General features: G+C 31.3%; 1 protein-coding gene across 1 annotated transcript; it reads left to right on the top strand.

Annotated features, from left to right (window-relative positions):
• Positions 1-15,275: 15,275 nt before the first annotated feature.
• On the top strand, positions 15,276-15,625 carry LOC148283760 (histone H4-like). The gene has a single exon (XM_088243304.1). It carries the CDS (start codon positions 15,276-15,278, stop codon positions 15,585-15,587), a length of 312 nt encoding a protein of 103 aa, XP_088099430.1. The 3' UTR covers positions 15,588-15,625.
• The last annotated feature ends 11,000 nt before the right edge of the window (positions 15,626-26,625 follow it).

Genomic DNA, 26,625 nt, shown 5'->3' with positions numbered 1-26,625 from the left:
GAAAATATCCATTTGAAGGTTTAAACAAAAATAAAACTTCATTACACGAACAAATAAGAGAAATATGTCAAGTTTTGTATCCTATGTAGACTCGTGTTAAACCACAGCCACACAAGACGTAATGTCGAGCCATTTTGATGTATTTTTCCAACTGGCTTCAATATTTCGTTTTATTTCTAATGTTATTTTGGTCCAATAATAAAAATATTTAAATGATGAAAAAGCAGCTTACAATTTTTTTTATTTAAGAACTAGGGCACCCGACAGACGTTGTCCTGCCCAAACGTTGGCTTGCCTTCTATTAGCTTTTGAAAAATACATTTTATTGATAAGTAGGTACCTAGGTACTTGTTTACGGTTGAATTCCAAAACATAGAATAATTCATTTTCAAATATAAAATTATTTTTGCAAATGTCAAACTCGGCTCTTCTCACAAACGGGGGTGTACTTAATTCATGAATTCAATTTTTTTAAATGTATTGTATGTCAGTTTATATTATTTTCGTTTTACCAAAAACCTTGTAAAAAGAAATTAATGGAAGAAATTATAAAGAATAAAAGCAAATGCTTTTTTTGTAAAAACAAACTTTTTTAAACACAAAAAAAAACATATTCTTTTGATTTTTCTTGTTTATGCACTCTTGTAGAATGCAACCCTGGTAAATCGATGAAAAAAAAAATAGGCTCCTAGCTTCTTATTTACAGATTCGATTGAAAATTTTAATATCTACGAACACGCGCTGCGTAAAGATCTACATTTCGCTGAAAACCGCACGTAAATTGGTTTTGCAGTTTAGCAGAAGTTCAGTGACATCACACGTACTGTAAAATTATATACATAAAGATTAGAGATTAAATTAACTTTGAAAAATTATAAGTAATATAAAAAAATGTAAAGAAAGTATGTTTTTCGAAAATTACTTTCATTCGATAAACAGTTCTTGTTTGCGTTTTATACTGTAGTGAAAATTTATTTCCGCAGCTTTCAAATTTATTTCTGTATCGTTTCTACTGAGAACAGCCGATTACTCCAATTTACAAGGTACACTTAAAATGAGTTTGACCAAAACATACATAAATAACTTACGTCTCCAAAACAACTTTCCCTTGAAATTAACGAATAAAATATAGCCTTGAAGGCTCTTTGCCGACAAGTTTTTCTTTCTACAAAATATTCTCAATAAAAGGGAAAATCTATTTCAATAAAAATATCGTTAAATCAATTTAATTTGATTTGTAAATCCGTCGCAAAGTTTCAATCTAAAAAAATATTTACTTTTTTGATTAAAGAAAAATTTATTGCACCTTTATTTTTTGTATTTATTTTTATTAACGAAGGTAAACATGAACAGAAAATATAAAAGAAAAAATAATGAAACCCACTTAACCACAAAACCGGCTTGTCAGCAGGTTTCTTATTTTTCCTTCACAAAGAAAAACGTTAGAGAAATTATCTAAATTAAAAAAAAAATTTAAACATTAATAAGTACTAAAAGCATACGTATTTTTTACAAAAAAAATATTTAGAAAAATTTAAACAGATGGCTATTAACATAAAATAATAATCAATATAAATCCCTGTTACATATTAGCCATTACACCTTTTCTGGTAGTTACTATCAAATCGATATCTAGTAACAAATTTGAGCCATAGAATAGCATTTACGGACAGACTTATTATTACATTACCTATGTTTCTTATTTTACTACCGACTAGAAAACATTTCACAATTTGCTTTCTTGTTATCAAAAAAAAAACTGAATGTGTGAATAAATTTCTAAGATTTTTACGGGCGTTGCATGAAGTTTTTTTCTGGGTCATCAAGCCGTATGTCATTCGTAGTCTTTTTCGACATTTCGAATCGCATTACGGCATCCATAGTGGGGTCATTCTTAGTGACCGACCACTAAAAGATTTTTAGCAGAAACCGAATTTCAGCTTCTGTTCTAGTTTGGGCCGAAGCCGGAATCTGTTGAAATAAGTTAAAAGTCATTTAAAACGCCCCAAACGAAGCTTTTCTATTTTTAAGCCTTATTCTTATTCTTGGTGGTGGGGTTCAGTGCTATGCATGCTAGCTTTAATTATGGTTTTTCAACCTTACGTTTTCATTCAAATGAGCGTTAAATAAAATACAAAATGAAGTAAAAGGAATAAATTTAATGAGTAAATGTGTTTATTTTTATCTCTTTTTGGTTCATTTTAACATTATACGAGTACATAAAACTTATTTATAACAGTTCTTCGATGTACGCAAATGGAACTTAAACTCATTAATCATAAAAAAATAAGCACAATATAAATATAAAAGATCTTAGAACTCACGATAACCGAGAGCCATAGGATGCACACGAGTACAGCCGAACGTAATCCGACACATCCCGACCGCAGGTTTTGGCTGAGCCTGAAATTTTTGGCCTAATCCAAAACTCGGTTTACTGCCCAACACTGGCCAAAACTGAAATCCAAACTTTGATCTGACTGACTGTAGTTATTTGTATAAATATATACTATAAATGTTAGGTACTTTCGACTTGTACCGTCTCCCAGTCATTGTGTGCTGCTTGTTTATTTGAAATCTGTATCGCTTTACAGTCTACGTTTTAATGTTTTTTTTTGTAACTGGGTGTCAGATTGATTTTAATCGCATTCCACATTTTTTTTTACATTGTCGGGAAGTTTGCAAATCTCAATCGCTTATTTAAGCAATGGAGTTTGATGCCTTTTTTCTGATTTCCATCTGTAACTAGAAAAGTCAATCTTAATCATCAATCAGTCAATAACAGGAATTAAGCCTTGTGGATAAATACCATCTAGATAAAGTGAATGTAGTCATGCAGAAAGCAGCCAGTTTGTAGTTTGGAAAAATGAGATATTAGTGTTATCGGGTGCTATAAGGTCAAATCAATGTTTTTCTGAAAAGAGCAAGGCTGTTTTCATATTTTTTTATCAGGTATTTTTATCAATATTTTGTTCTGTTATGAAATTATTAATAACCAAACAATACTTTCATATACCACTGATTTTCTCAAATCAAACGGTTTAGGTTGGTAGGAAGAAATTGCTTAAATGCAATATGCCTGCCCTTGTGCATTTGTATGTAAACTGAATACTTTATTTTATTTTATTAATATTAACGGCAAATCTGCCTTTTACAAACATTTATAATATTACAAATTTGGCTTAATATGTATATATATATTTTTTTTAACATAAATTTCTTTATACCCATGATTTATACAAAAAAAATAAACCTAAAAATTATACAAGATTTATATTTATAAAATTAACGTAAAAATTATACAGCATATTCAGTAGAATGTTTAAATAATAAAACATTCTACAGTAATACAACAAAAAAATCATAAGTACTGTTTCATACAGCTGGGCAAAGTGAACAAAAAACTGTGTATATTATAAAATGCATAAATAAATAAATTTAGTTAGCATTTTTACCATAGCGTCTTTAAAAAAATTCAAAAGGTTTTTTCTATAGGAACAATACCCTACACTAAATATATCGGATACGTGGGAACATCTATTGCCGAGTTCATGAAGTCTGTTCAATACGGCATAACAAGTATACATTGTCCGTGAATTGTTGCTACAAAACGGTGGCACCTGTCTAGTCATTCTTCCAGGCACCAGGTATATGTTGATAAAGTGTTTAAATAAATAAATTGCTCGAAGGCAAGATTACTATATAGGCCTAAGGCCCATTACCTTATCCCAAATTCACGGGTGTGTGGTGGGATTGACAGGCTGAGGAAGGTGCTGGCTGCATTTTTAATATGTATTGGTCGAAGAGTTGTTGTCCGATGTAGAAAAACGTAAGTTGGTTTCAGTTTTTACTGGTGTTAGTAGTATATTTATGATTTGCTTTTAAATCTAAAATTAGGGCACACATAATCATATTTGTATCTGTGCTCTAGTAATATTACTGTGAATACGTGTATTTCATTTACAAATAATTTTATATATTTTCTTCTTTAGCTTTCTATCCTCCACTGCTGAATATAGGCCTCTTCCGTATTCTTCCATTTTTCTCGGTCGCTATGTCGTCAGACCATCTTTTTTGAGGTCTTCCGACGCCTCGCTTATTTATTTATTTAGTTCCATGTAACATAGTCTAATATATATTTACAACACAATATTTACATCTATACTTATTCTAACATTATTTATCACTATTATACACTTAATATCCTAATTTATAATATTAACTGTTTCATATGTACATTTTCATTAATTATATTCACTATTTACACTATATACTACCTAAAATTTTTCACATATATACTTTTTACATTTAATTTTTAATATATTTACATTAATTTCATTTTCTATGCTTTCTGGCATTTCTTCAAATAGTTTTATTCCCTTGTACATAAGGCAGTTCTAGGACATTGCTTTTGATTTCTTTTCCAGTCTTATATTTTTAGATCCTCTTGTTGCATAGTTATGAAAGAACTCATTATTTTTAGTTTATTTTGAAAATATCTCGGAACTATTCCTTTAATAATTTTGTTTATTTCATTGGCAACATTGAATTTGATTGTTTGATCAATTGTCATGATATCTAGAAGTTGAATCATGTTCTTAACATTTGTTCGTCTCCCACATCTTAATATTATCCTCATCGCTTTGTTTTGTATTATTTGGAGTCTCTTTAGATCTCCTTCATTACTTAAATATAAAATACTGGAGCAATAATCAATGTGGGGAACGATAATACTTTTAAATATCAGCAGATAGGTTTTAATGTCTAATTTATTCCTTATCCTTCCTAACAGGGATACCTTCTTTGCGATTTTCTTACTCTTATAGTCTGTATTTTTTGAAAAAGATAATTTAGAGTCAATCAAGTTCTAGATATTTTATGCTTTCAACATTCTCAAGAACTTTTCCATCAAATTTAACACTGTAATCACTGTTAAAATAGCGTTTTTTACCCATTATCATAAATTTGTTTTTCCTACATTTAGTTTTAGCTTATTTGCTTTAAGCCATTTGGAGACTGTTTTTAATTCTGCATTTATTTTCCTTATTGCTGAATCATATTCGTTATCAGCTACATAAATTCAGGTATCATCTGCAATAAGTCGAACTTGGCAATCAGACAATGTTAAAGTCATATCATTTATGTACAAAATAAACAATAGTGGTCCCAGAACAGATCCTTGTGGAACTCCCAAATCATTTTTTTGTTGATCTGACGTTTATTCTCCCAAGGTCTCCACCTTAAACTTTAAGGGGTCCATATTGTGGGGTCTTGTCTCGCCACATGTCCCGCCCATTGCCACTTCAGTCCTACTACGTAATCCATAATATCCGTTTTTCTGTTTTTGTTTCTAATTTCTTCATTTTGTATCATAGGCTTATACCAAGCATGGTTTGCTGTGTGCATTTGAGGTTTTCTACATTTCTTTGTGTAACGGGCCATGGTACAACATGTCTGGCCTTGATAACTGTGTCGTCAAAATTCATGACGGTGTTTTTTTTAAATTTAAACGATCACAAACAAAGTTCAAAATTTACCTGAATCGTGACGTAAAAAGGCGTGGCCAACGCAAGGGACCGTGTGCGCGGGAATTCAAATTTATAAATCTACAAATATTTTTTGTTTTTATTTAATTTTTTTATTTATTAAGGAAAAACAACAGTTGTTTTATGAGAATACAAAATATAAAAAATTGTAGATTCATCTAGTTTGAGTTTTTCACAAATATAATGAGAGAAAATGTTACACAGTAAAGAGAAAAAAAATATTTTATATAAGACATAAGAAAAAAAAAGCTCTTAAGAAGGTTAAGGGATGAGGAAATAGCGTAGAGGAGTGGGGGAGAGGGATTTTCATAATATAATTGAACAATTCAAAATTTTGACATTATAATAAAATAAAAATAATTAAAGGAACATAAACTTATTACACACTGACAAATTTTACAGTGTTTCAAAAAGTTTTTTTTTTTGAGGTCACAAAATTTTGTATTAAAAATATCTAAATGGGGACAAAGTAAATTAAATTTGAAGCAGCTACGATAAATAAACGACTTTTGAACATAATATTTTTTGGGCAATAAATTATGAAAAAATGAACTTGTCGTGTTGACTTTACGAGACAATTAATTGAAATACGCTCCAAGAGATATGGACTATTGATAAAATTGATTTATGCTACTAATAAGTAGTTAATCGGAAATCAAACCCAGAACCTCAAGAATGGGAGGCGATCTTGCCTCCCACTACACAAAGAGGTGCACAAAAATGATTATAAGACAAATGAATCTCGTCATTAGTTTTTTATTCGTTTTTTATTTATAAAACTAAAAGGTTTTTTCAGCTCTTGAGTGCCTTCTCTGGTTACGTGGATGCCTAAATAATGAAAGAGAAATGTGGAAGGCTCTCTTGCACGCCACTCAGAGTTGGATGGTGTTATGCAAATATGTTTTAAACTATACTAACCTCAAACTCAAATAAATAACGTTTAACATCAGGCGCATTTAAAATAAAACACATTTATCTGGGCTGTTAAGTTTCATAATACGTGCTAACATTTAAAACGTATACCAACAGGGTAAAAAATTTAAGAATCAGATTCCTAAAAATGTTAGCAAGTAAAACTAACATGATTATTATTTGTCAAAATGACTTCAAAAATCTTTTCCCGATGTGTAAAGTTTTGACCGTACAAAATATGATTTACTGTCGCCGGGTAACATAGGACTTTATAGATTTGTATAAAACGCCGATACCCATAAGGATCAAACGCGCCAAAAAGTGAAAGGAAATTTCACCGAAAAAAAAGTGCTCTAAATGCTTATGGAGAGAGGACCAGGGCGTATATACTCCCATGCATAGTAAATAGACTATCCGAAATAAAGGAAAGTAAAATAAATAAAAATAGAGTCAAATTTATCATAAAAATATTTTTCTTAAATTCTAAGTTTAGTGTCTAGAAAAAAAATGAAAAGCAAACAGTTTAAAACAGCGTTCAAAAAGTGTTTGTTTATTATTTTTTATAAATTTCTGTATCAAAAAAAGACTCGATTTTCTTTTTTTTTCTATTCTTTACGTTTATTTTGTTGATATATTTCAGTTTTTTTTATGGATACAATATATTGAATTACTTAAATGTTTAAAGATAAAAATCTGTGCAAAAAAACTGCTTTTGCGATTTGGCAGAAATTAAATGAATTTTTAGAAAAATGCTAATGTAAAAAAATTTCAATAAAAAAAAAACTTTATGTTTATTTATGTAAATGTTTTAACTATTTTGTAAGACATTGTATCTCGCAGCCGTGTAAACAAACACGTGATTAACCACGCGTTGTATCCAGATCCTGTGTTTTCACGTGGTAAACCAGCCGTTTAAAAATGTGCATTTTATTGACATAAATTGACTTCTTTTATAAGTTTTTCGTCGTTCTATGAATAGCAAATACTCGAACCATTTCAAAGCTGTCATTTGATTTGCAATACCGATAAATATAGGGATTTTCTTTATCGATTAAAATCATACTTTTTTCACGGCTAATTATGGCAATTCGCCATATTGCCATTCACCATTACGGTTTCGCTCAGTTACACTTGCAGTTGACGTTTGATTTTGAAAATTAGTATTCAGATGAAAATTTCAGTGGATTCAACCTAATATTTTCATAAATATAAGAAACCCTTCCCAAAACAATAAATTCCACAAAAATCGGCCGGTTACAGGGTGAGTTTTATGTGTTGCCGATGCTAGATAAAAAAATTACGAAAAATTGGGATAACACATTTTTACAGAACCTACAGCGAAAAGAAAAAAATAAACTTGTAATTTAAACCAAATGTGCTATCTTTTTAAAAATCTCCGTTGGATTAGAGGGTTGTGTTTATGAAAAAACCGATAGATTAATAAGTTACAAATATATTACTTTATTTTTAAGCTAGTAAATTTTTAATTTACCGAATCGGCCTCGTGGTGTAGTGGCCAGCGGGAGGGCTTACCATACAAGAGGTCTCGTATTCGATTCCCGACATGGTTAACATGAAATATTTGTTTACTAGAATGTTTTTACACTAGAAGTCCCCGGACTGGCATTTTTTTCCTTCATAAAACAAAAAAATGATCAAAAAACGCTACGATTGATGTACCAATGCAGTGCCCTATGCATCATCAAGTTCGGAAAGGGAATGGTGATTTAAAAAACATTACTACCATCGCGTCATTTCTCCGTAGGGGTAAGTGGAAATAATAAACCGCCATATACGTCTATCCTGGCAAAGATTCCTGACTTCTTCTACTTTCAAAAATGTTCTTTGGTTCTACCTGTTTTTGACATGACCAGACTTAAGATTTTGATTAATCAGATCATGGCACGTCTTCCTCGGCCATCTTTGTTCCACATAACAGTTCATTTTTGCCATATATACCTGTTTTACCGTTCTCCATTCAATCTTTATGACCAAACCATCTCAGTAAACCTTTCTTGATCTTGTCAATCAAACCAAATTTAGATGTATTCTCTTGTCTGATTTCATCATTCGTAACCCTATCATGTATTGATTTGGTACAAGAGATCGCATTTCAACCACGTTAACTCTTTTTTCCAATGCTACTTCCCAAAAAAAGAAAATTTATATTTAAATCAATTAATTTTATCGTTTTTCGAATGTAAAACTATCAATAGATCATATTTTATTTTGATGGAAAATTTTAAGTAAAAATTAATAAAATGTAAATAAATGCTTCGTGGTCTAAATCAGACCTTGAATATATCACAAGATTTACTACCAATGTGAATCCCAAAATTATAAAGTCAGCTGCCGTTTGTAATAAAAAAAACTTGTTTGCAATTCTAGCAAAGAAAGCGTTTCTTGCGATGTGTTAGCACATTAATTTTTACAATATTGTTATCATGTTAGTCACATATTGATCTTTATTCACATTAATACTAATACATTTTGCATATCAAAGAAGTTTTCATTATTCTCAGTCAATTTGTAGGTTTTTTTGTCAACACATTGAGATATTACAAATAATCTGTAAGTGCAAACTTATAAAACTATTTTTCCAAAGTCAGACCATCACTTTTGGATCATAATTCTTATACTACATCATTTTTTAAAGATTTTGTGGCTTATCGCATTTTTGCATAACACCATCCAAAAGTAAGTTTATAATGTATTTAGAGATTTCAAACTGAAACGAAAATTCCGAAATGTGAACCTTTATATAAACGTGGAAAAGTTACTAATGCAAGCATTTAGTAAAACTCAAGAAAAGTTGTATCTTAATTTGTTGCAACAGAGAGCGAAAACACGTTTAATAAGGGAACATGGAAGTCTTGTCATTTCAAGTGCTTATGACCTGTCATTGGCCACTTTACACACTGTGTTACATTCACCATTTTGCTTATGTTTAAACATCAATGTTTTTTTTCTTTTTTATAAATTCATATTCTAGTGTTAATGATAATATTTTTAACATCTTTTGTGAAGGTTGTCTGAGTCTTTTGTTTAGTTTTGTCTGGTAGTTTATTGTATAATTCAGTTTCTGGTTTATTAGTGTCAACAGTTCTTGCCTCGTCTCAAAAACATGTGTACGATATTGTTCTGATATTCTCGTATTGGGTTCATGTTAAGTACAATTTTTTTCAAGCTTTAGTTTCAAATTTCAAGAATTTAAGTTGAAAGAGTTCAGTTATATTTTTGTGCTTATTCTGTTAAAAGAGTTCTTTAGTTTCTGTTAGATAAAGGATATCATTTATCTTTAATATTTTATATTGCTGTTTTTGTAGTCTGTTTTTTTTTTTCATTTCTTAATGGTCTTCAGTACCTCTTTACCTTTTTCTGCCGGTTGGAGAACGTGGTTTTTTATTTCAGTTAGAACAAATTTTAATAAAATTAATTTTTTTTAAAAACTTTGTTCTGAACCACAAGTTTTTTTTACACTGAACGGATTCAAAGTAAACAAGCTTCTTTGTCTAAATAATATTAATTATTTATTGTTTCAGCATTTACTTTGGGGATTTTTTTATTTTGTTGAAATTTAAACACTTTTTAATTTTTACCACATAAGAGTTGAATATATTATACCATAACTAGTTTCAGGTTCTCTTAATTATCTATCATCATGAGTTAATAAAAACGTCTTTATTTACTCCTGATAATGGGTAATTCAGAATACCTGAAACTAGTTGTGTTAAAATAAATCAAACTCTTACGTGGTAAAAATTACAAAGTGTCACATTTTAAATAAAATAAATTTTAATGTTTATAACTCCACGGGTAGCAAAATCCATGCTTGTCTACAAACATTTGAAAGTACTCGAAATATGACAATATTTGAGTTTGTCCAAATGTTTGTAGACAGTTGGACAAACTCAAATGTTTTAATAAAACCAACTGGTCCAAGAAGAAGTTTAAAAATTGGAAAATTGTTTTCAGGCGTTACCAAGTATGTAAAATGATTCAGCCACACGATTTCTTCACAAAAATAAAGGTTTCAGCTCTTTAACTTCACTTAAATCAACAAATAGAAGAATTGAAGAAATATGGATGTCCAAACATAGGTGAATGGTGAATGTTACACGGTGTGGTCACTTAAACAATGACTGGTAATAAGCTTTGTAAATACTTGGACTTCAATATTCCCTTTTCTTAGGTAATCTCCATCCCTGTTGTAATTTATTGCTCAAAATATTGTTCAAAAATAATTATTTCTCAATAGCGTCAATAACGTCATTATATTTTACATGCTTTTAAAATACTTTTGTCAAGAATCCCTTCCCCTCGAGCACCTGTCTAATTGACACTTCACCTGTCAGTTTTGTTATATTACACCTTGAATTTCTACCGGATGCTACCCTTATCTTGACATTCTTCTCCCTTAGTTCTACACTGTGGGTACCTGTGGATAATCTCAATTCAAGTGATTGAAGGGCTGTCGTGAAGGAATCCTCAAAAGAAGCGGTTATGAATATCAGATTTCAGGAATTTTCAGCCGATTTAAAAAACGAACGTCAATTTTTATCACGCGTTTTTCTAGTGCTTTTCATTGCTAAAAAAAAATAAAAACACTTTGTTCCTGACCAATTATAATTTATTTTTTTACCGGCCGTTTTTGAAGATACGAGAACTTTTTTTAACTCGTAGTCATAGAATTAAGAATAGTCTCGAAGGAGCGTAGAATCATATTTGAATACATCGGAATGTGTCCAATAATTCCCCCACTCCGCCTTACTTTCGCCGCTCGCATTCGTGAAGACGCCGGGTAATGTTGCTTGATGGAAAAAAAAAACATAACACAAATGTAAGCTAAAAAAAAGTAATTTGTTGAATTCTCTAAAATTTTATATTTGCTCGCCGAAACATTGATTGACACAACAGAGTAGATAAGTAAAGAGTCATTTAATAAGAGTAATTGAATAAATGAACTTTGAACTTAAAACAAATTTTATTTGACATAAAATTGATATTTTTATATCATGTTAAATAATATTAGATGTTTGAAAGATAATGTCGTTCAAATGTCCCCCACGGCGTTGTTTAATCTGAGGTCTAATTTTCATTATTTTTTTCATTAACGAAATTTCCATTTTGTTTCTTTGACAATCTGACAGATAGAAAATAATTCAATTTTTGAGTAATGCATTTGCTACATACACATTCATTTGCTTATTACACATGAAATGTGATTGCATCTTGTTTCTTTAAGATCTTAACAGTATTTCTGCATTTTAAAAGGACACTACACGGCATAGTTGAATTCAAATCAGGAGTTGCATACTGAGCGACGTCTACGAAGAAACTAATGGGTCAAAACGTAAACCTTCTCATTGATGAGTACTTGAGTCTCCTTCTGTTTGATGTGCGTATGCGGTTTCTGGACTATTCTTAATTCTATGCTCGAAGTACTCGTCGGTGAGTTCTGTTGACACTTAAAACTAGAGCCACGTGGCGTAAATATGTACGTAACATTGTAAAAAGGGCCATCGTGAACCAAAAATCTATCAGAACACACACACTCAACACAGGGCCATTGGCTTCATAGAGTTTAAGATACGTTATTATTGTATTTTTTGTAATATGTATGTATTTGTATAAATGAATTAATAAATAAATTGTTCTTTTTAGTTGATTCTAAACAAGCCGTTGTCCTAGCCTCGGAGTAGCGCAGGACCAAGATGCTTTCCCTGTCGTGATCGCCAATGTTGGGGAGACCTAATAAGGCACCGCAAAAAAGAACAACATATTGTTAATTATTATTTGCTCATGTTTTTTATTTTATTTTATTTTATTAACATAAACGGCAATCCTGCCTTTAACAAATATTTATAATACTACGTATTTGGCAATTTTTTTTTTTTTTTTAATACATAAATTTCCGTATACTCAAGATTTATATAAAAAAAAAATAACCTTAAAATTATACAGCATATCCAGTAGAAAGTTTAAATAATAAAACATTCTACAGTAATACAACAAGAAAATCATAAGTACTGTTTCATACAGCTGGGAAAAGTGAACAAAAAACTGTGAGTATTATAAAATGCATGAATAAATAAATATAATTACCATTCACCATCTTTGAAAATGTTCAAAAGGTTTGTTCTATAGGAACAAAACCCTACACTAAATATATCAGATACGTGTACGTGTATTGTACTTTTAATTCATTTGACATCAAATTTAAACTTGTGTATCGGTTTTTTTTGTCCATCTAGAGTCTGTAGTTCTGGCTATATGACAAGCCTAGCTCCATTTCCGGTTGGCAGCCCTGTAGACCACATCGGCGACCTTCTTTCCCGCTCCTTTATTTGTTTTTCTGTCTCTCAACGAAATACCCAGCATTCTTCTTTCCATGGCTCTTTGTGTCACTGGTAATTTATAATATATAATTCTTAATCAATAAATAATATAAAATTCTTCCTAAACAGATTATTTTTGCTTCTTTTTCGTTACCATCTTAGTATTTCGATGAAATATAAGTTTTGAATTCATCATTGCACAATGGACCTTGTCGCCAGTTACGGTGCAAAAATGAAATACCAAAACTCAGTAAGCATCTGAACAGTTCTGATAATCTAAAAAACGCTTAATCAATAAATAAAATGAAGAACCCTAGAAGGAAGCAAATTTTTCAAACGTCCAATAAATAGTATAAAAATTAAAATGAATATAAAATCTTTATTCTTTTTTAAATGCACCTTTGCACATTAATCACCCACTGCGGTCCTTCGTCCAAAGTTACCCACATATACTTCCGACATCCTTTACACTGTACCCTTCTTTTTATATGGCTTTCAAAGGATTTAACATGGAATTGATATATTTGATCAGGATTTATCCCTTTATAAATAAACTTTATCCCATCCCTTTTATTTTCATATCAATTTCATTTCTGTAGGAGATTTGCGTAAAATATAAAGCATATGGTACTTAATGTCCAACCCACTTGGTATGAGACATCTCCATTGTGTTGTTTTGAAAATGCATAATGTACTGTAAAAGCAATAAATATAAAAAGAGTATTCATGACTAGATTTTCTACAGAAAAGACATTTTCGTTAGAATCTTCTCGTTGAGTAGAATAAAATGTTATTAAATATTTGTATACAACTACTTACATACTTTTCTAAGTCTACAAGTTTCGTCAGGACACTAATTAAACCTTCATGCAGAACCATACATACACAATCATCATAGTTACAATTTTAAAAAAATATTTAGAAGGCCTTCATAACTATTACTTTGATAGAATTTGCTTATGTGATAAATTAGACATTGTGAACGAAGATCTTTACTTAGGTATGACTATTGATTGTTTTATAGTGGAATATATATGTTATAAAAAAATACAAAAAGTTAAGATCCGTCGCCAGCTTGACAAATTAAAGTTTTTAGTTCCTCTTTCCATAAAATGTTCAAAATGCACTTGTGAAATTGATTGCACCAACTAATGAAGACATTCAGAAACAAAATACTCCATTCGTGCATAAATTATTCAATGTTTTATCAGTTAAGGGTATTTCATGGAGTAAAATTATTATCCAACAGATATTCATCACAATGTATAAAAATAAATTGGAACACAGTAGTTATCTAACAAGATTTACATCTGTAAATGGTCTAGTTGTACCAAATTTTAAAAATAAATATGAACAACCTTCGTTGGATTAAACTTTTCCCAAAATATTAAAGGTAATTCTAAACGAAAATATAAAAAATATTATTTATAGATGACGCTTTTATCGTTTTTTATTGAAAAATGCCTTTTTTACGTTTATTTTCAATGGAAATTTCTCTCGCAGGGTTCATCCGAATTGGCCACCAAGGTCATGCAATTTGACCCTGCTATATTTTTTTGGTAAAGTTTCTTGAAGTCACAGGTCTATGGAAATAAATTACAATCGAGCGATGCCCTAAAGGTGAACATAACACAGGCCATCGCTCAAATTCAGCCCGATCTACGCAGAAGAGTCATTGTAAATTGGACCACTCGGATCCGTGTCACCGTAAGAAGCCGAGGTGGGCATTTAAACAATGTCATATTTCACACTTAATGGCGCATATAAGCCTTTTAAATAAAAAAGATTTTTTTTTTAATATCTCACACATAACTTCTTTTATTTAATTTCAACATCTACCCGCCCTTATTGAAAAATAAGATATGGGTTAAGTTTCCGCAAACCAAATTTCGTAAAATTTCTATTGAAAACAAACGTAAAAATGGCATTTGTCAGTAAAAAAATACAAAAGTGCCATCTATAAATAATTAGTTTCAATTTTTTTTTAGAATCACCTTAATGCTACTTAGCATACAATCACACGTTTGTATATATAATATTAGTATAGAATTCTCAAATACAAAGTTATTTTATTTTAATCTTTTGATTAAGAATGTTCCACACAGGGCTTTAAACGTTTGTTTAAGCACTAAATAAACTTATTATAACTGCGCTTAAAGTGATAACCAAATATGTATTTATTTTAATATGTATCAACTTTAAAGATGAAATTGCAATACATTGCAGCACGATAAATGTTTATATTACAAATACATTTTGATTAAAAGAATATCATAAAAAGCTATTTACAAATAAAACAAAATCTTAAGATTCCTTTGTCAGTTTGACAGGAAACATACATTAAATTCAAGCTCTCTTTTTTCTGGATTCCATTTAATATTTTACCAATTTCTCACTCACAGTTCACTGTCCGGCACGGTCGCACGCCGTGCTCTCGAGTTTTGTTTTTGAGAAAATTTGAAGAAAACCACTTGCGAGAATGACCGGTCACGGAAAGGGAGGAAAAGGCCTGGGAAAAGGAGGCGCCAAGCGTCACAGGAAGGTTCTGCGTGATAACATCCAGGGTATCACGAAGCCCGCCATTCGCCGTCTGGCTCGTCGCAGCGGAGTCAAGCGCATATCCGGCCTGATCTACGAGGAGACACGCGGGGTGCTGAAGGTGTTCCTTGAGAACGTTATCAGAGACGCTGTCACCTACACCGAGCACGCTAAGAGGAAGACTGTCACCGCCATGGACGTCGTCTACGCCCTCAAGCGCCAGGGCCGCACCCTGTACGGTTTCGGAGGTTAAAAAAGAAAATGTCTTCAACTCGCCTGCCCGTTTCCGACAACCATCCACACGATTGGACAGTGAATTGGATCCCGGACAGTGAATTGATGTTTTCATACTTCGCCCATTTGGCAATTAAAACATATTCTTTCCCTTAATCTCCTTGACAGAGAACTAATTTATTCATTTATTGTGTGTCGTGATTTATTCATTTATATAAAAATAAAATACACATATTGACGCAAAATATTTTAAAAATTCGTTTCGATAAACTATCGACATATAGCTTGTCATCTGTTATAAAACTTATTCAGTTCACTTATTCAGATAGGGTCAAAGCACCAATGAATGATCGTTTAAGGTTCAGCTTGTAGTGACATCCACATTAAAGGTATAAATTTTAATATCCAAGCGTACAAAATAAAAGAAAACAATAAAAAACACATTATTTTTTTAAGTTCTTTTACTTTTTATTGAAATACGAATATTACAATTATAATTAATATTACTCTAAAAAAATAGCAGAATCACCAGTGAATGACCACTACTACCCCAGTAAAAATAATACTCAGATCTAGTTACATCATTACATTATAAAACACCCTTACACATTAGAATATGGATATATTCAAAGAATTGCATAAGAAATAGCATCAAATAAAACACTAACCACACCTTTCCTTATAAAAACACTATCAATCTCAGAACAATAACGGCAAGACGCACTATTACCTTTTGACAACTCACAGTTCGAAACTGATAGATTTGTTTCTTACCAAAAGATGTGTCCGCTTACTACTTTTGTCATAGTTTCTAGTGTAAAAAGTATTTTGACTGGACACATGTAGCAATTATTATTATATTGTGTTTTATTAACCAATGGTCATTAACTGGGGGGTGGTCATATACTGGTGCTTTGACCCTATGCTAAAATTATTTTTCAACGATTGAAATTATTTGTTTCATAGGTCTCTGTAATCTGGTAGCCTGAGCATCTTTGCGTTGAAAGAAAGTCATCCAGCAGGACATAATACGCACTTCATTATCATTTACAATAGAATTTTAATTTTTTAAAAATAAAATCCATGTTTACTCTTACAGAAATCACACTTGGGATCTTAAGCATGGTTTGCAAACGCGCAAACCCCAACACTACTAGGCGGGCTTATCTACACTTGGTTTCTTTTTATCACGATTTTTACCCGAGAACCCTCGTGTCGAAGTAAAGTGATAATATTGCAATTTTCCCAACGACTGAGAGGATGTAGGGATGCTCCCTTAGCCTAGTGTGATGTAGTCTCGTGTACATAATATAAATTGACCACGATCTTTTTCATCATCCACATCACTTCACACACTGATTTGCAAAGGTAGCACCTGCGTAATAAATAGCACAGGTAGTCATGGTGACGCACTTGGGGCGTAAAAACATATATCGTCAACTTTTCCATCTTAAGAAAAAAATATAGCATTTCTTCAAAAGAAACTTGGATAAAATGAGAAATTATAGTCACCTACTAAAAGTTGCAACAGCAATAATAATTTGCATTTTAGAAACAGTGCGTTATTATATTCCAAATGTTATTTTTGCGAACATTTTTTATTTTATATTTTTATAGTTAGGGGTTTAAACCATCAGTAGGGTCGCAGTGAGTCACATGTGCCTGGAGGGTGTGATTCAATTAAATTCTGCGATTGCCCCGTTGCATTCCACCGGCAACACTACTGACTAGTCCAACTCGTTAGCCTCCACGTCACAAACTCTGGACAATTGTAGCAATTGCACAGAAATCTTAAATCCGATTCATTTTTAAAAAAACATTTCGTTATCCAAGTGACTTGCTCTTCAAAGAATTCAGAGTACTGAATATTATTCAACAGTATATATTGAGAACGGTAGTGGTTACACACATAAATAGAGACATTTACCCAAGCGTCAACCACAACCATAATACAAGATACTCTCATACCGATCTGATACTAAGTGAAGGGGTCAACACTGTTCTGGCATCGAGACAACACTTTTACGTAGGCAAAAAGGTCCATAACCTTTTGCCAGAATCGTGGAAAGACGGGAGTATTGTCAAGTTACGGACTGTGTTGACCTCGCTCTTTCATGACATTGGTTGTAGGGAGTCAGAAAAGTTGATGCATGCCACGGATTGGACATTCTTACTGGATGTCAAAAATAAAATATAAAAAATAAGGAATAATTAAACAAAAAAAATGTTTATAGATGACAACCATGAATTAAAGTGAACCTAGTAATTATAGTGCACGAATAATAAAAGAGGCAATTGAAATACACAGACATCCAGATAATATAAACAATGACGACAGGCTTAAATTAAATTCAACATGGTTCCCAGCACTACATATGACAAAAACGAATAGATATGTGCCTACTGCCGGCTGCAACACAGTACAAATCACTAGTACATAAACATAATTATTCTTTCCTACAAAACTAGAAATGTGCCTACTGCTGACTGTGACACGGTACAAATTACTAGTACATAAACACATACATTTCTTTATAAAACACACAGTTTTCTCTGAAGATGGCTCCTGCAATGGTAGCCGAAACGTCGGATCAAATCCAACATACACGGTATCACCCAAAAAAGATACATAATATTGATAACAGTGACCGTGAAAACCTTCGCACCTATTTGACAACCATGAAGTTTCGCATAAATAATTTGTCTATGTTTTTATGAATTTATGTATGTGTATGCTCATGGGTGTATGTACGTGTGTGTGTATGTACATGTATATATATATATATATATATATATATGTGTGTGTATATATGTGTATGTCTGTATGTATATGAATCAAAATGTGTATCCAAATAAGTTTATATTTTGTTTGTCTGTTCTCTATATTAATTTGTTAACTATTATAATATATTAAAATGTAATTGCCTAGCTTGGAACGGGGTATGTACCCTTGTTAGCTGGGCAAAGTGAACATAGAATTGTATTTTGATAAATAGTGTGAATAAATAAATAAATACATAAATTGTAGGTGTCCTCCGTGGTGTAGTGGACAAGATTCCCGGTGATAAAACCAAAAAATAAATGTGAATTTTCTCAAGCCTGGGTGTTCTGTGATGTAATTCATCACTGTAATTGGGCCTCATGGCTTGTTTTGGTGCAAAAATTTTTTAATAATAATAAAAATTGTACCACATTTATAACGGTGTGATCCCAGTAGATAACGAGAGGACGAAAGGCGAGTTTTCTGGCGCCTCCAAACCAGAACCAACCAGGTAAGGGAAGGTAACCCTGACAGAAAAATCCACCAGAGAAGACAATGGAAAACCATTTTGGTTATCTTTTCCTAGGAATCACTATGGCGAGTACATCCAACATGCAGTTGTCCTGGCTTCGGAGTAGTGCAGACCAAAATGCCTTCGATGTAGTGATCGCCAACATCAAGGGGATCTTATAAGGCACCGCAAGGAAAATTATATTTTAAATTTGTATTTATTTTGAATCTCGAAATAGTGCACACACAAACATATGCGTGTGCTCTTATAATATGCGTGAGCTCTTATATTTTTTTCTTCTTCATGATTGTTTTTTTCTGTACATTTTTTTTTCCTGCCTAATATTTTTAGTTTGTATAGATTTTTTCAGTAAAAGATATAAATATGTAATATATTAACCAAACGCAAATTTAGTATTAATTTAATACATCTTTTAACATTAAACATTTCCCATTAAGTGAAAGAAAAAACTATTCTTGTGTGTATGTGCTTTGGGTGATACAATGAAAGCATCCACCCCTTTCCCGAAACTGTTCATAAAGACTTGAGTCTTTCTTCAGTTTCGCATATCAATATCAATTTTTTTTTTTTTAAACTAATTAAGCGAAAATTTAATATTTCTTTACAATCAAACCGCGAAAATAACAAAACAAATAAACTTTAAAAACTTTCATTGTACCCCTCACTGCAGTTTTGTCAGTTTGTGATCAATCAAATACACATGGTCAGCACAATCACCCTTTTCTAATTTCCCAGTATTACAGTGGAGGAATACAGTGTTAGTTCTAAATTGAGACCGCGGCCGTACGCTCCAGATCCCGCATCGGAAAGGAAGAAGAACGTAGTACTACAAACAAATCAATCAAACGACACGAAACCCAAATACATATAGGAAACATTAGAATTATTTGCCCTATACAACATGCACTCAATCAACAGAAGAAAAACAATACGTATCTATAACAAATCACAGTGGAACATCAAATCATTAAGACACTACCGGCAAAATCCTAACACAGATCCTAACACGATCCCTATCGAACTCAGGCGAAATTACTTTTCTTCATAGTACTGATTTCCTCGCAAAAACCATTTTCCTAATACCAACAGTAGAAACAATCCTATGCAAAGACCTTAATCGTCCTAACAATCTCACAGACCTTAAAGCAGACGAAACGGGTCCTAGAGCATGGTCGGCGCGTGGTTCTCTTGAGTTAGTCTACTATTTAAATTTGTAATTTACCATTTCCCTTCTATGGGACAGAAACAACACAGACGGACAAGAGTTCAGTTCAGACAACCAATGCTAGTACCCAAGTATGCATCCCTTCATCTTAAACTGATTTAGTACTCATGGTAGGCCTTTACCCAGTTCCTCCCATTTTTCTACCCATTCGCTCACAAAATAAAAAAATGCTTTGACGTTAGTTGGATTAGCCAATAAGCTTGGATTCCACATCGGCCTCGTCACCTCTGTCAAGCCGTTTAGCATGTTTTCCCATCTATGCATGTTTTCAGTATCTAAAATCGGGCAATGCCATAGGATATGTTCAGCCGTCTGACGGGGCTCCCCGCAAGTACATTCAGGATCTCTTACTAGTGCGAGGTCATATATTTTTGACCTAAACTCACCATGTCGACGCTTTGGGTGATAGCAAGAAATGGAGACGTTTGGAAAATACGTTTATCCAGCAGTAGAGAAAATATGACTGAAGAAGAAGAAGAAGAAGTGTGCATAATAGGGAGTGACATTGACGTCCTACAATAATTTGTGTTTTTTTATTTTTAAATCGCCAATATTTTCAGTGTAAAATATAAATTTAAAAAAAAACTATACGGTGTTTTAATCAGTTCTACACACAAAAAAAATTATAACTTTTTAGCTCATTCTGAAATATGTTGTAATGCGTTTTTTATTTCCTTTGTTCATTTTACATTCAGTAATACTTTCATTTTTTTTCAAATACCATCACACATCCCGGCTTGACTCCTGTAGAAGTGCCAAACCCCGATGTGTATAATCCATTTGACCCTCACATATGCTGTGTTGTCTTCATACACAGAAGCAATGGCCCGTGTCAGATTTCCGCTCACTCCATACTCCGATAACACCTTCCATAACTTTTCTCTGTCAACTCTATCAAACGCTTATTGCAAATCGACAATAGGGAAATGTAACTATTTTTTTAACATTTTTAAAGTTACAATAGTCTATGAAATACTGCCAATTAAAAAATAAAAAAACCTAGATTTTTTTTAAATTTGTAATTTTGAATTCCCGCGAAAACATTCATTCCATTGGCCTCGCCCCTAATATGTTACTGTTCATGTTTATTTGTTCCTGGCCATTGAAAATTGTTTCGAATATTATCACGAATCTTAACGTCACAACAACCAAGGCCAAACACGTCCCGTTTTTCAAGCAATGTATTTTTATACAATTTATTTTTTGCATTTATGTATGAAAACATTTCTTCACAATATCCATATTGATTTTGAAAATACAATGAATTATTTTAAAGCCATTCAATGTGTTTTTATTGGTATTTGTAGTATGTGATATTTCCCTATTGCTCTAAAATTAAAAAAAAAAAAAAACTAATTGTCACATTTTAACGTTCATATTCGCGTCAAAAAAGTAACGTGGAACAAACATATTAATTATTTAGACAAGGTATCAAATAGCGAAAACTAAATGACAAACATTAAGCATATATTTATTTAGCCGAGAAAGTTTGTTAATTTATAAAGTTGAGCTTCCCTGTGACGGGTGTGTCGGGTGACGCTCGGAAGTTTTCCGCGCTCATTGGTCTAGAAATTAAGTCATACTGTATAAAGGACATCCGGTATATAGGAGCATCCTGTTACTAGCTAGAACCAATCTACAGGATGTCCTGTTATGAAAAATAAAAGAGTGAATTGATAATGAGAGGCTCTAAGCCTTTTAATAACCTGCAAACGCTGAAAACTTTATATTTGTAGCACATACGTAGTATTTTCAAACACTGCTATAAAGCGTCGTGTCCTCAATATTTCAATTAGTGGTCGCAATAGGTGAAACAATTTAGCACGATCAATCTTTCCCACGTGAAAAATGTTTCAGCTCTTTCAATTCACAAAAGGCAACAATGAATTTAACATAGTCTGTAAAATGGCCACTGAAATGTCATAAAATAGATGCTTTTATAAATGGAAAACAATTAATTGAGATTGAACATGTTTAAAACTTAGGACAAACAATAGACAGACAATTGACATGGACAGTTCACATCAATAATTTAATTAGCAAATTGACAACGTTATCGATTCTTTGCACAAAAATCTAAAATTTTGTGCTGGAAATGGAAAAAAATTCTTATTTATGAAGCCTATGTCGAATCTAAAATACTTTATATGCAAAAACTATGGGGAACAGGAAACCAAAATGAAATTAACAGACTACAACGACAGCAAAATAAAATATTGAAGCTAGTATATGACCTCCCTGATCTAACACCGACTAAAAAACTCTTTAAAAAAAGGGAACAATTAAATGTGAATAAAAATTTTTAACCACAATCTTTAAAATGTATTTATTAGTAAGCCACTGATATTATTGTAGACAATAAATTAAAAACTAGAAAAAATAATTTAATAAACATGGACATAATACAAGAATATCAGAAAAATACCACATACAACATTCCAAAACAAATCAAGGACAGTTGAGGCTTATAAATCAGGGACTGAAATTATACAATAAACTACCAGACGAAACTAAACGAATGACTCAGACAAACTTTTCAAAAGGCGTAAAAAAGATCATTATCAACAACAGAGTATAAATAAAAAATGATATATAATTTTTGTAAAATGACTGTTATAATCCGTAAGGGTACCACCTGTTTCATGTACCAATAAGTAAAACATCGTATGTTAAAAATGCTTTTTTTCGTAGGACTTTTTCAATGTACAATACAAAATTTAAAAATAAAGATTACACAAACATCATTCGAAATTAATTAATAAAAACCAGCTAGCTGCTTAACTGCCAATATGCACAGATTTTATTTTTATTTTATTTATTTATTTTATTTTATTTGGGAAATCAACGGTTCTACATACATATTTTTAGTAAACAAACAGATATAGTGTATAAACTCAGAACTAATAACAGATTTCCACATAGTATACAAAGTTAGTAAAGAAAATATATTACATATCAAATAAATACATACAATTTATACATATAAAAATGTTATTTTTATGTACTCAATAATCAAAGATTTTTTAAATATTTATTTTAAGAACATTAAGTTACTGTAAATTGGGCGGGATGAGGACAAAAATGCTTGAAGAGAGGATAAGGAGGGGAGGGGAGATGTACATATTTATTATTATAATGTCTACTAAGTTACATGATACATTTTTAGTGTAAATTTTAAATCTGACAGTGATGTTTGTGTAATCTATATTTTTAAATTTTGTATTGTACATTGAAAAAGTCCTACGAAAAAAAGCATTTTTAACATACGTTATTTTACTTATTGGTACATGAAACAGGTGGTACCGTCTACAAATCCTGGCTGGCACATGTATTGTTATTAAACCAAGCAGCTCTGTACAGTCAGCCATTCCTGTCATAATTAAGAAAAGCAGTAGTTGGTCCGCACACACTCTATATGTTCGTATTATGTGCGGAAGCCGTATTCAGCAAGTCGATTGCCATTTTATTGGTGAATTCTTGATATTGTGTGCCCTATGGACCATTGGGTTCGGATGGGGAAATGATGATGATGGAATTTATGTAATTGTTATTTTTTGCCTGATGTTAGGAAAACTTTATTTATCCGCAGAAGCAAAAAACTTTTTATTCGGAATATCCCTTCATCCCTTTATGTTTGTTTAGGGCTGTGTTATAAATAATTTAGGGGCTGATTTTAATTAATTACACAAACCAATGTACCGTTATTTCATATACATACAAGTATACGCACTGAAATTTCAATCGGGTTTGTATGAAATTAGTTCAGAACTTTTTTGATTTGGAATGAAGTAACTTTTAAATTATGATGTCACGGGTGTATGGAATCATATTGTTTTATTTATGAATAACACTGTTTGACAGTAATTTTGTTAAATCAACAATTCTCGCTGATTCTTGTGTAATTTCACCTGTTGAATCCAGATATGCTATTGAAATATCTCTGACAGATTTCAAATTTCGTTTTATGCGTTAACCATGCATTTTTACTTACTTAATAGAGTATAAGTCTCGATAAATTTGATTATGGACAATAATTGGACTCAAAGTTTCCAAACAATCAGAAATTGAAGAATTTTAAGCGTGTTTGGGAATGACACGCGATATGTTCTAAAATTAATTATTTTTGGTTTTGTTTTTAAAGTTAAAATCTGTTTTAAATAAAATATACAAATATAAACTAAGTACCTCCTTTTTTATCTACCGACCGGTTTCGAAGCTACGCAAGCTTCTTTATCAAGGTATACTTAACTTATTAATTCCATACTATTATTTTTTCATTGTGATTTTTAAATATTACATCGATACATATAAAGCTAATAAAACAAGTATTTGTACCATGTTGTTTATAAGATAGGAAGTGTTATGTGAGATAGATACGATTTTCACAACCAGGCAGGAGTGGACCAAAAAAAATAAGATTTATATAGTTATTAATATATTTTATTCTTATAAAACATCGCTTTTTTAATTTCAAGTTGTCTTATTTTATCATTTTATTTACTACATGAAGAATTTTTAATTCAGTGTCTTTATTAAAATTATAATTATTTTTTATCAGGTAGTTTGTGAATTCAGAAAAAATATTCTTCTTTTGGCGCTTTAAGTGTTACTTATTGTATATGCAGATAAAATTGGTAGAATTTCGTATTAAAATTTAGTACGGTATCCAAAACAATGTAATATAAATATCAATTTTATTTAATATATAATTTAATAAAGCTCCAATGTAGATTTTCAACGGTTTTTACAATAAACCTTTGTAAATTTAATCAATATTAAAGTAATATAAACTTAAAAGCTGTAACCCTAAATATATTTGAAATAACGGAAGGGCTTTCCTAATTTTCCCATAATGTACCTAATAAAATGCACTCAGTATCCCTTAGTTGATTTTTAATTAGTATATATATTTATATATAGGATTCATCAAATCTCTAATAGTCGTTAATAATTCAATTATGAGCAAAAAATATAAATCATTAAATATTAATCAATAATAAGTAAATTAAACCTATCAAACGAATTAACATTAAAAAACTAAAATCAATAAATTAAAATCATAATCACCAATCTAATGCCAAGTTGTTTTGTCCTGCAAAAGTTCATCGATTCTATAGTAGCTCTTTCTAAACAGGCTGTGCTTGACAAAAGCTTAGAAAAAAATTGTTTGCAAAGCTTGAATTTTAAGAGGTTCCTTATTGTACAATCGAATGCAGTTTGAGGCAAAATAATATATTACTACAAACCTCACCTACAACAATACAACAATACTAACCTAACCAAACCTAACCTAACCTAACCGAACCATACGAGTTTTTTTACTTTACTCTTAAAGTTTATTTTAATTTTTCCAATCTAGTAGGTTTTTTTTTTAGGAGAATTAACAGGCCCTAATAGCTCTAATAGATTGACATTAATGAGTAATAATTAATCGTAACATTCTTGAAACGTACTTAATTTAACAAGGTGTATCATTAACAAAATATATGTAAATAGCATAATCTAGGCGAAAAAGGTAAGTGTGACTTCGCGAGTCAGGAGAAAAAACACCGCTTGCTTTTAAATGCCTGCCCTTTCTGTTGGAACACTTCGACAGTACCGTTTAGAGAGATTTTGTTCACTGTTCTGAGGATCCTTAGCAGAGGGGAAAAGAATCAGATGTTAGTTCTATAATTTCCCACAGCAAAGACAGAATTGGTACGCAAGTAACGGCGAGATACATTAAGGTTTATCTGAGCAAGGATATCATGAGCATCCATACAGTTAGATAATAATTTGTGCAAGAATATCAAACCAGCTAAAATCCTTTTGAATTCTAAACTAGATAGTAAATTGATTGATATATGCCAGATTTATTATATTTAGGGACTTTGTCGTTGTGACTTTTTGGGACTTCATGTTTATGTTATTCATTAAAAATATTTAACCAATTAGGTTCTCATTGTTTCTTTCATTTTGATCAATCTGTTTTATTGTATTGAGTTTTGTTTTAAAATTATCAGCTATTGAAACATTATTATTGGAACCTTTCTATCATTGAGCTCAAAAAAAATTTAATATCCCAACTAGAAACCTCAGACAAAACTTACTCCTCCATACCGATAACCATAGAACTAACTATGGTTTTTATTTCCCTATGCCCAGAGTTTTTAGGTTTGCCAACAAATATACCAGTCTTGATTTCTTTGATAACAAATTGTCTTCTTTCAATCGATTACTGGATCGAATTCAATTATAAATACCTCTCTCCCGCTTCCACTATCACAAAGTCTTCTATTTACTATTGTGACTTTCTATTTTTTTTAATAAGAATTTTCTATGTATAAATATGTTCTTCAAATCGGGCGTATATATGAATAAATAAATATGCATTGAAAAAAATAAATTGAATATCTTTATACATGTATCACGCTAAAACTAACCGAATAACTACGCATAATAAATTGTTTAACGTTATAGTGCAACGCAACTGTGTGAATAGTCCTGACAACTTTTGTTGTCCTGACAACAATCTCCATACAGCCTTCATACTTTTGACC

Source organism: Micrasema longulum, unplaced genomic scaffold (genome assembly GCF_059751315.1).
Source record: "Micrasema longulum isolate JH-2025_06_02 unplaced genomic scaffold, ASM5975131v1 h1tg000201l, whole genome shotgun sequence".
NCBI lineage: Eukaryota > Metazoa > Arthropoda > Insecta > Trichoptera > Brachycentridae > Micrasema > Micrasema longulum.
This window is presented reverse-complemented; position numbering and strand designations above follow the sequence as displayed.

Coding starts and splice junctions, on each gene's coding strand:
- LOC148283760 (XM_088243304.1), top strand. CDS start 15,276: ATGACCGGTCACGGAAAGGGAGGAAAAGGCCTGGGAAAAGGAGGCGCC.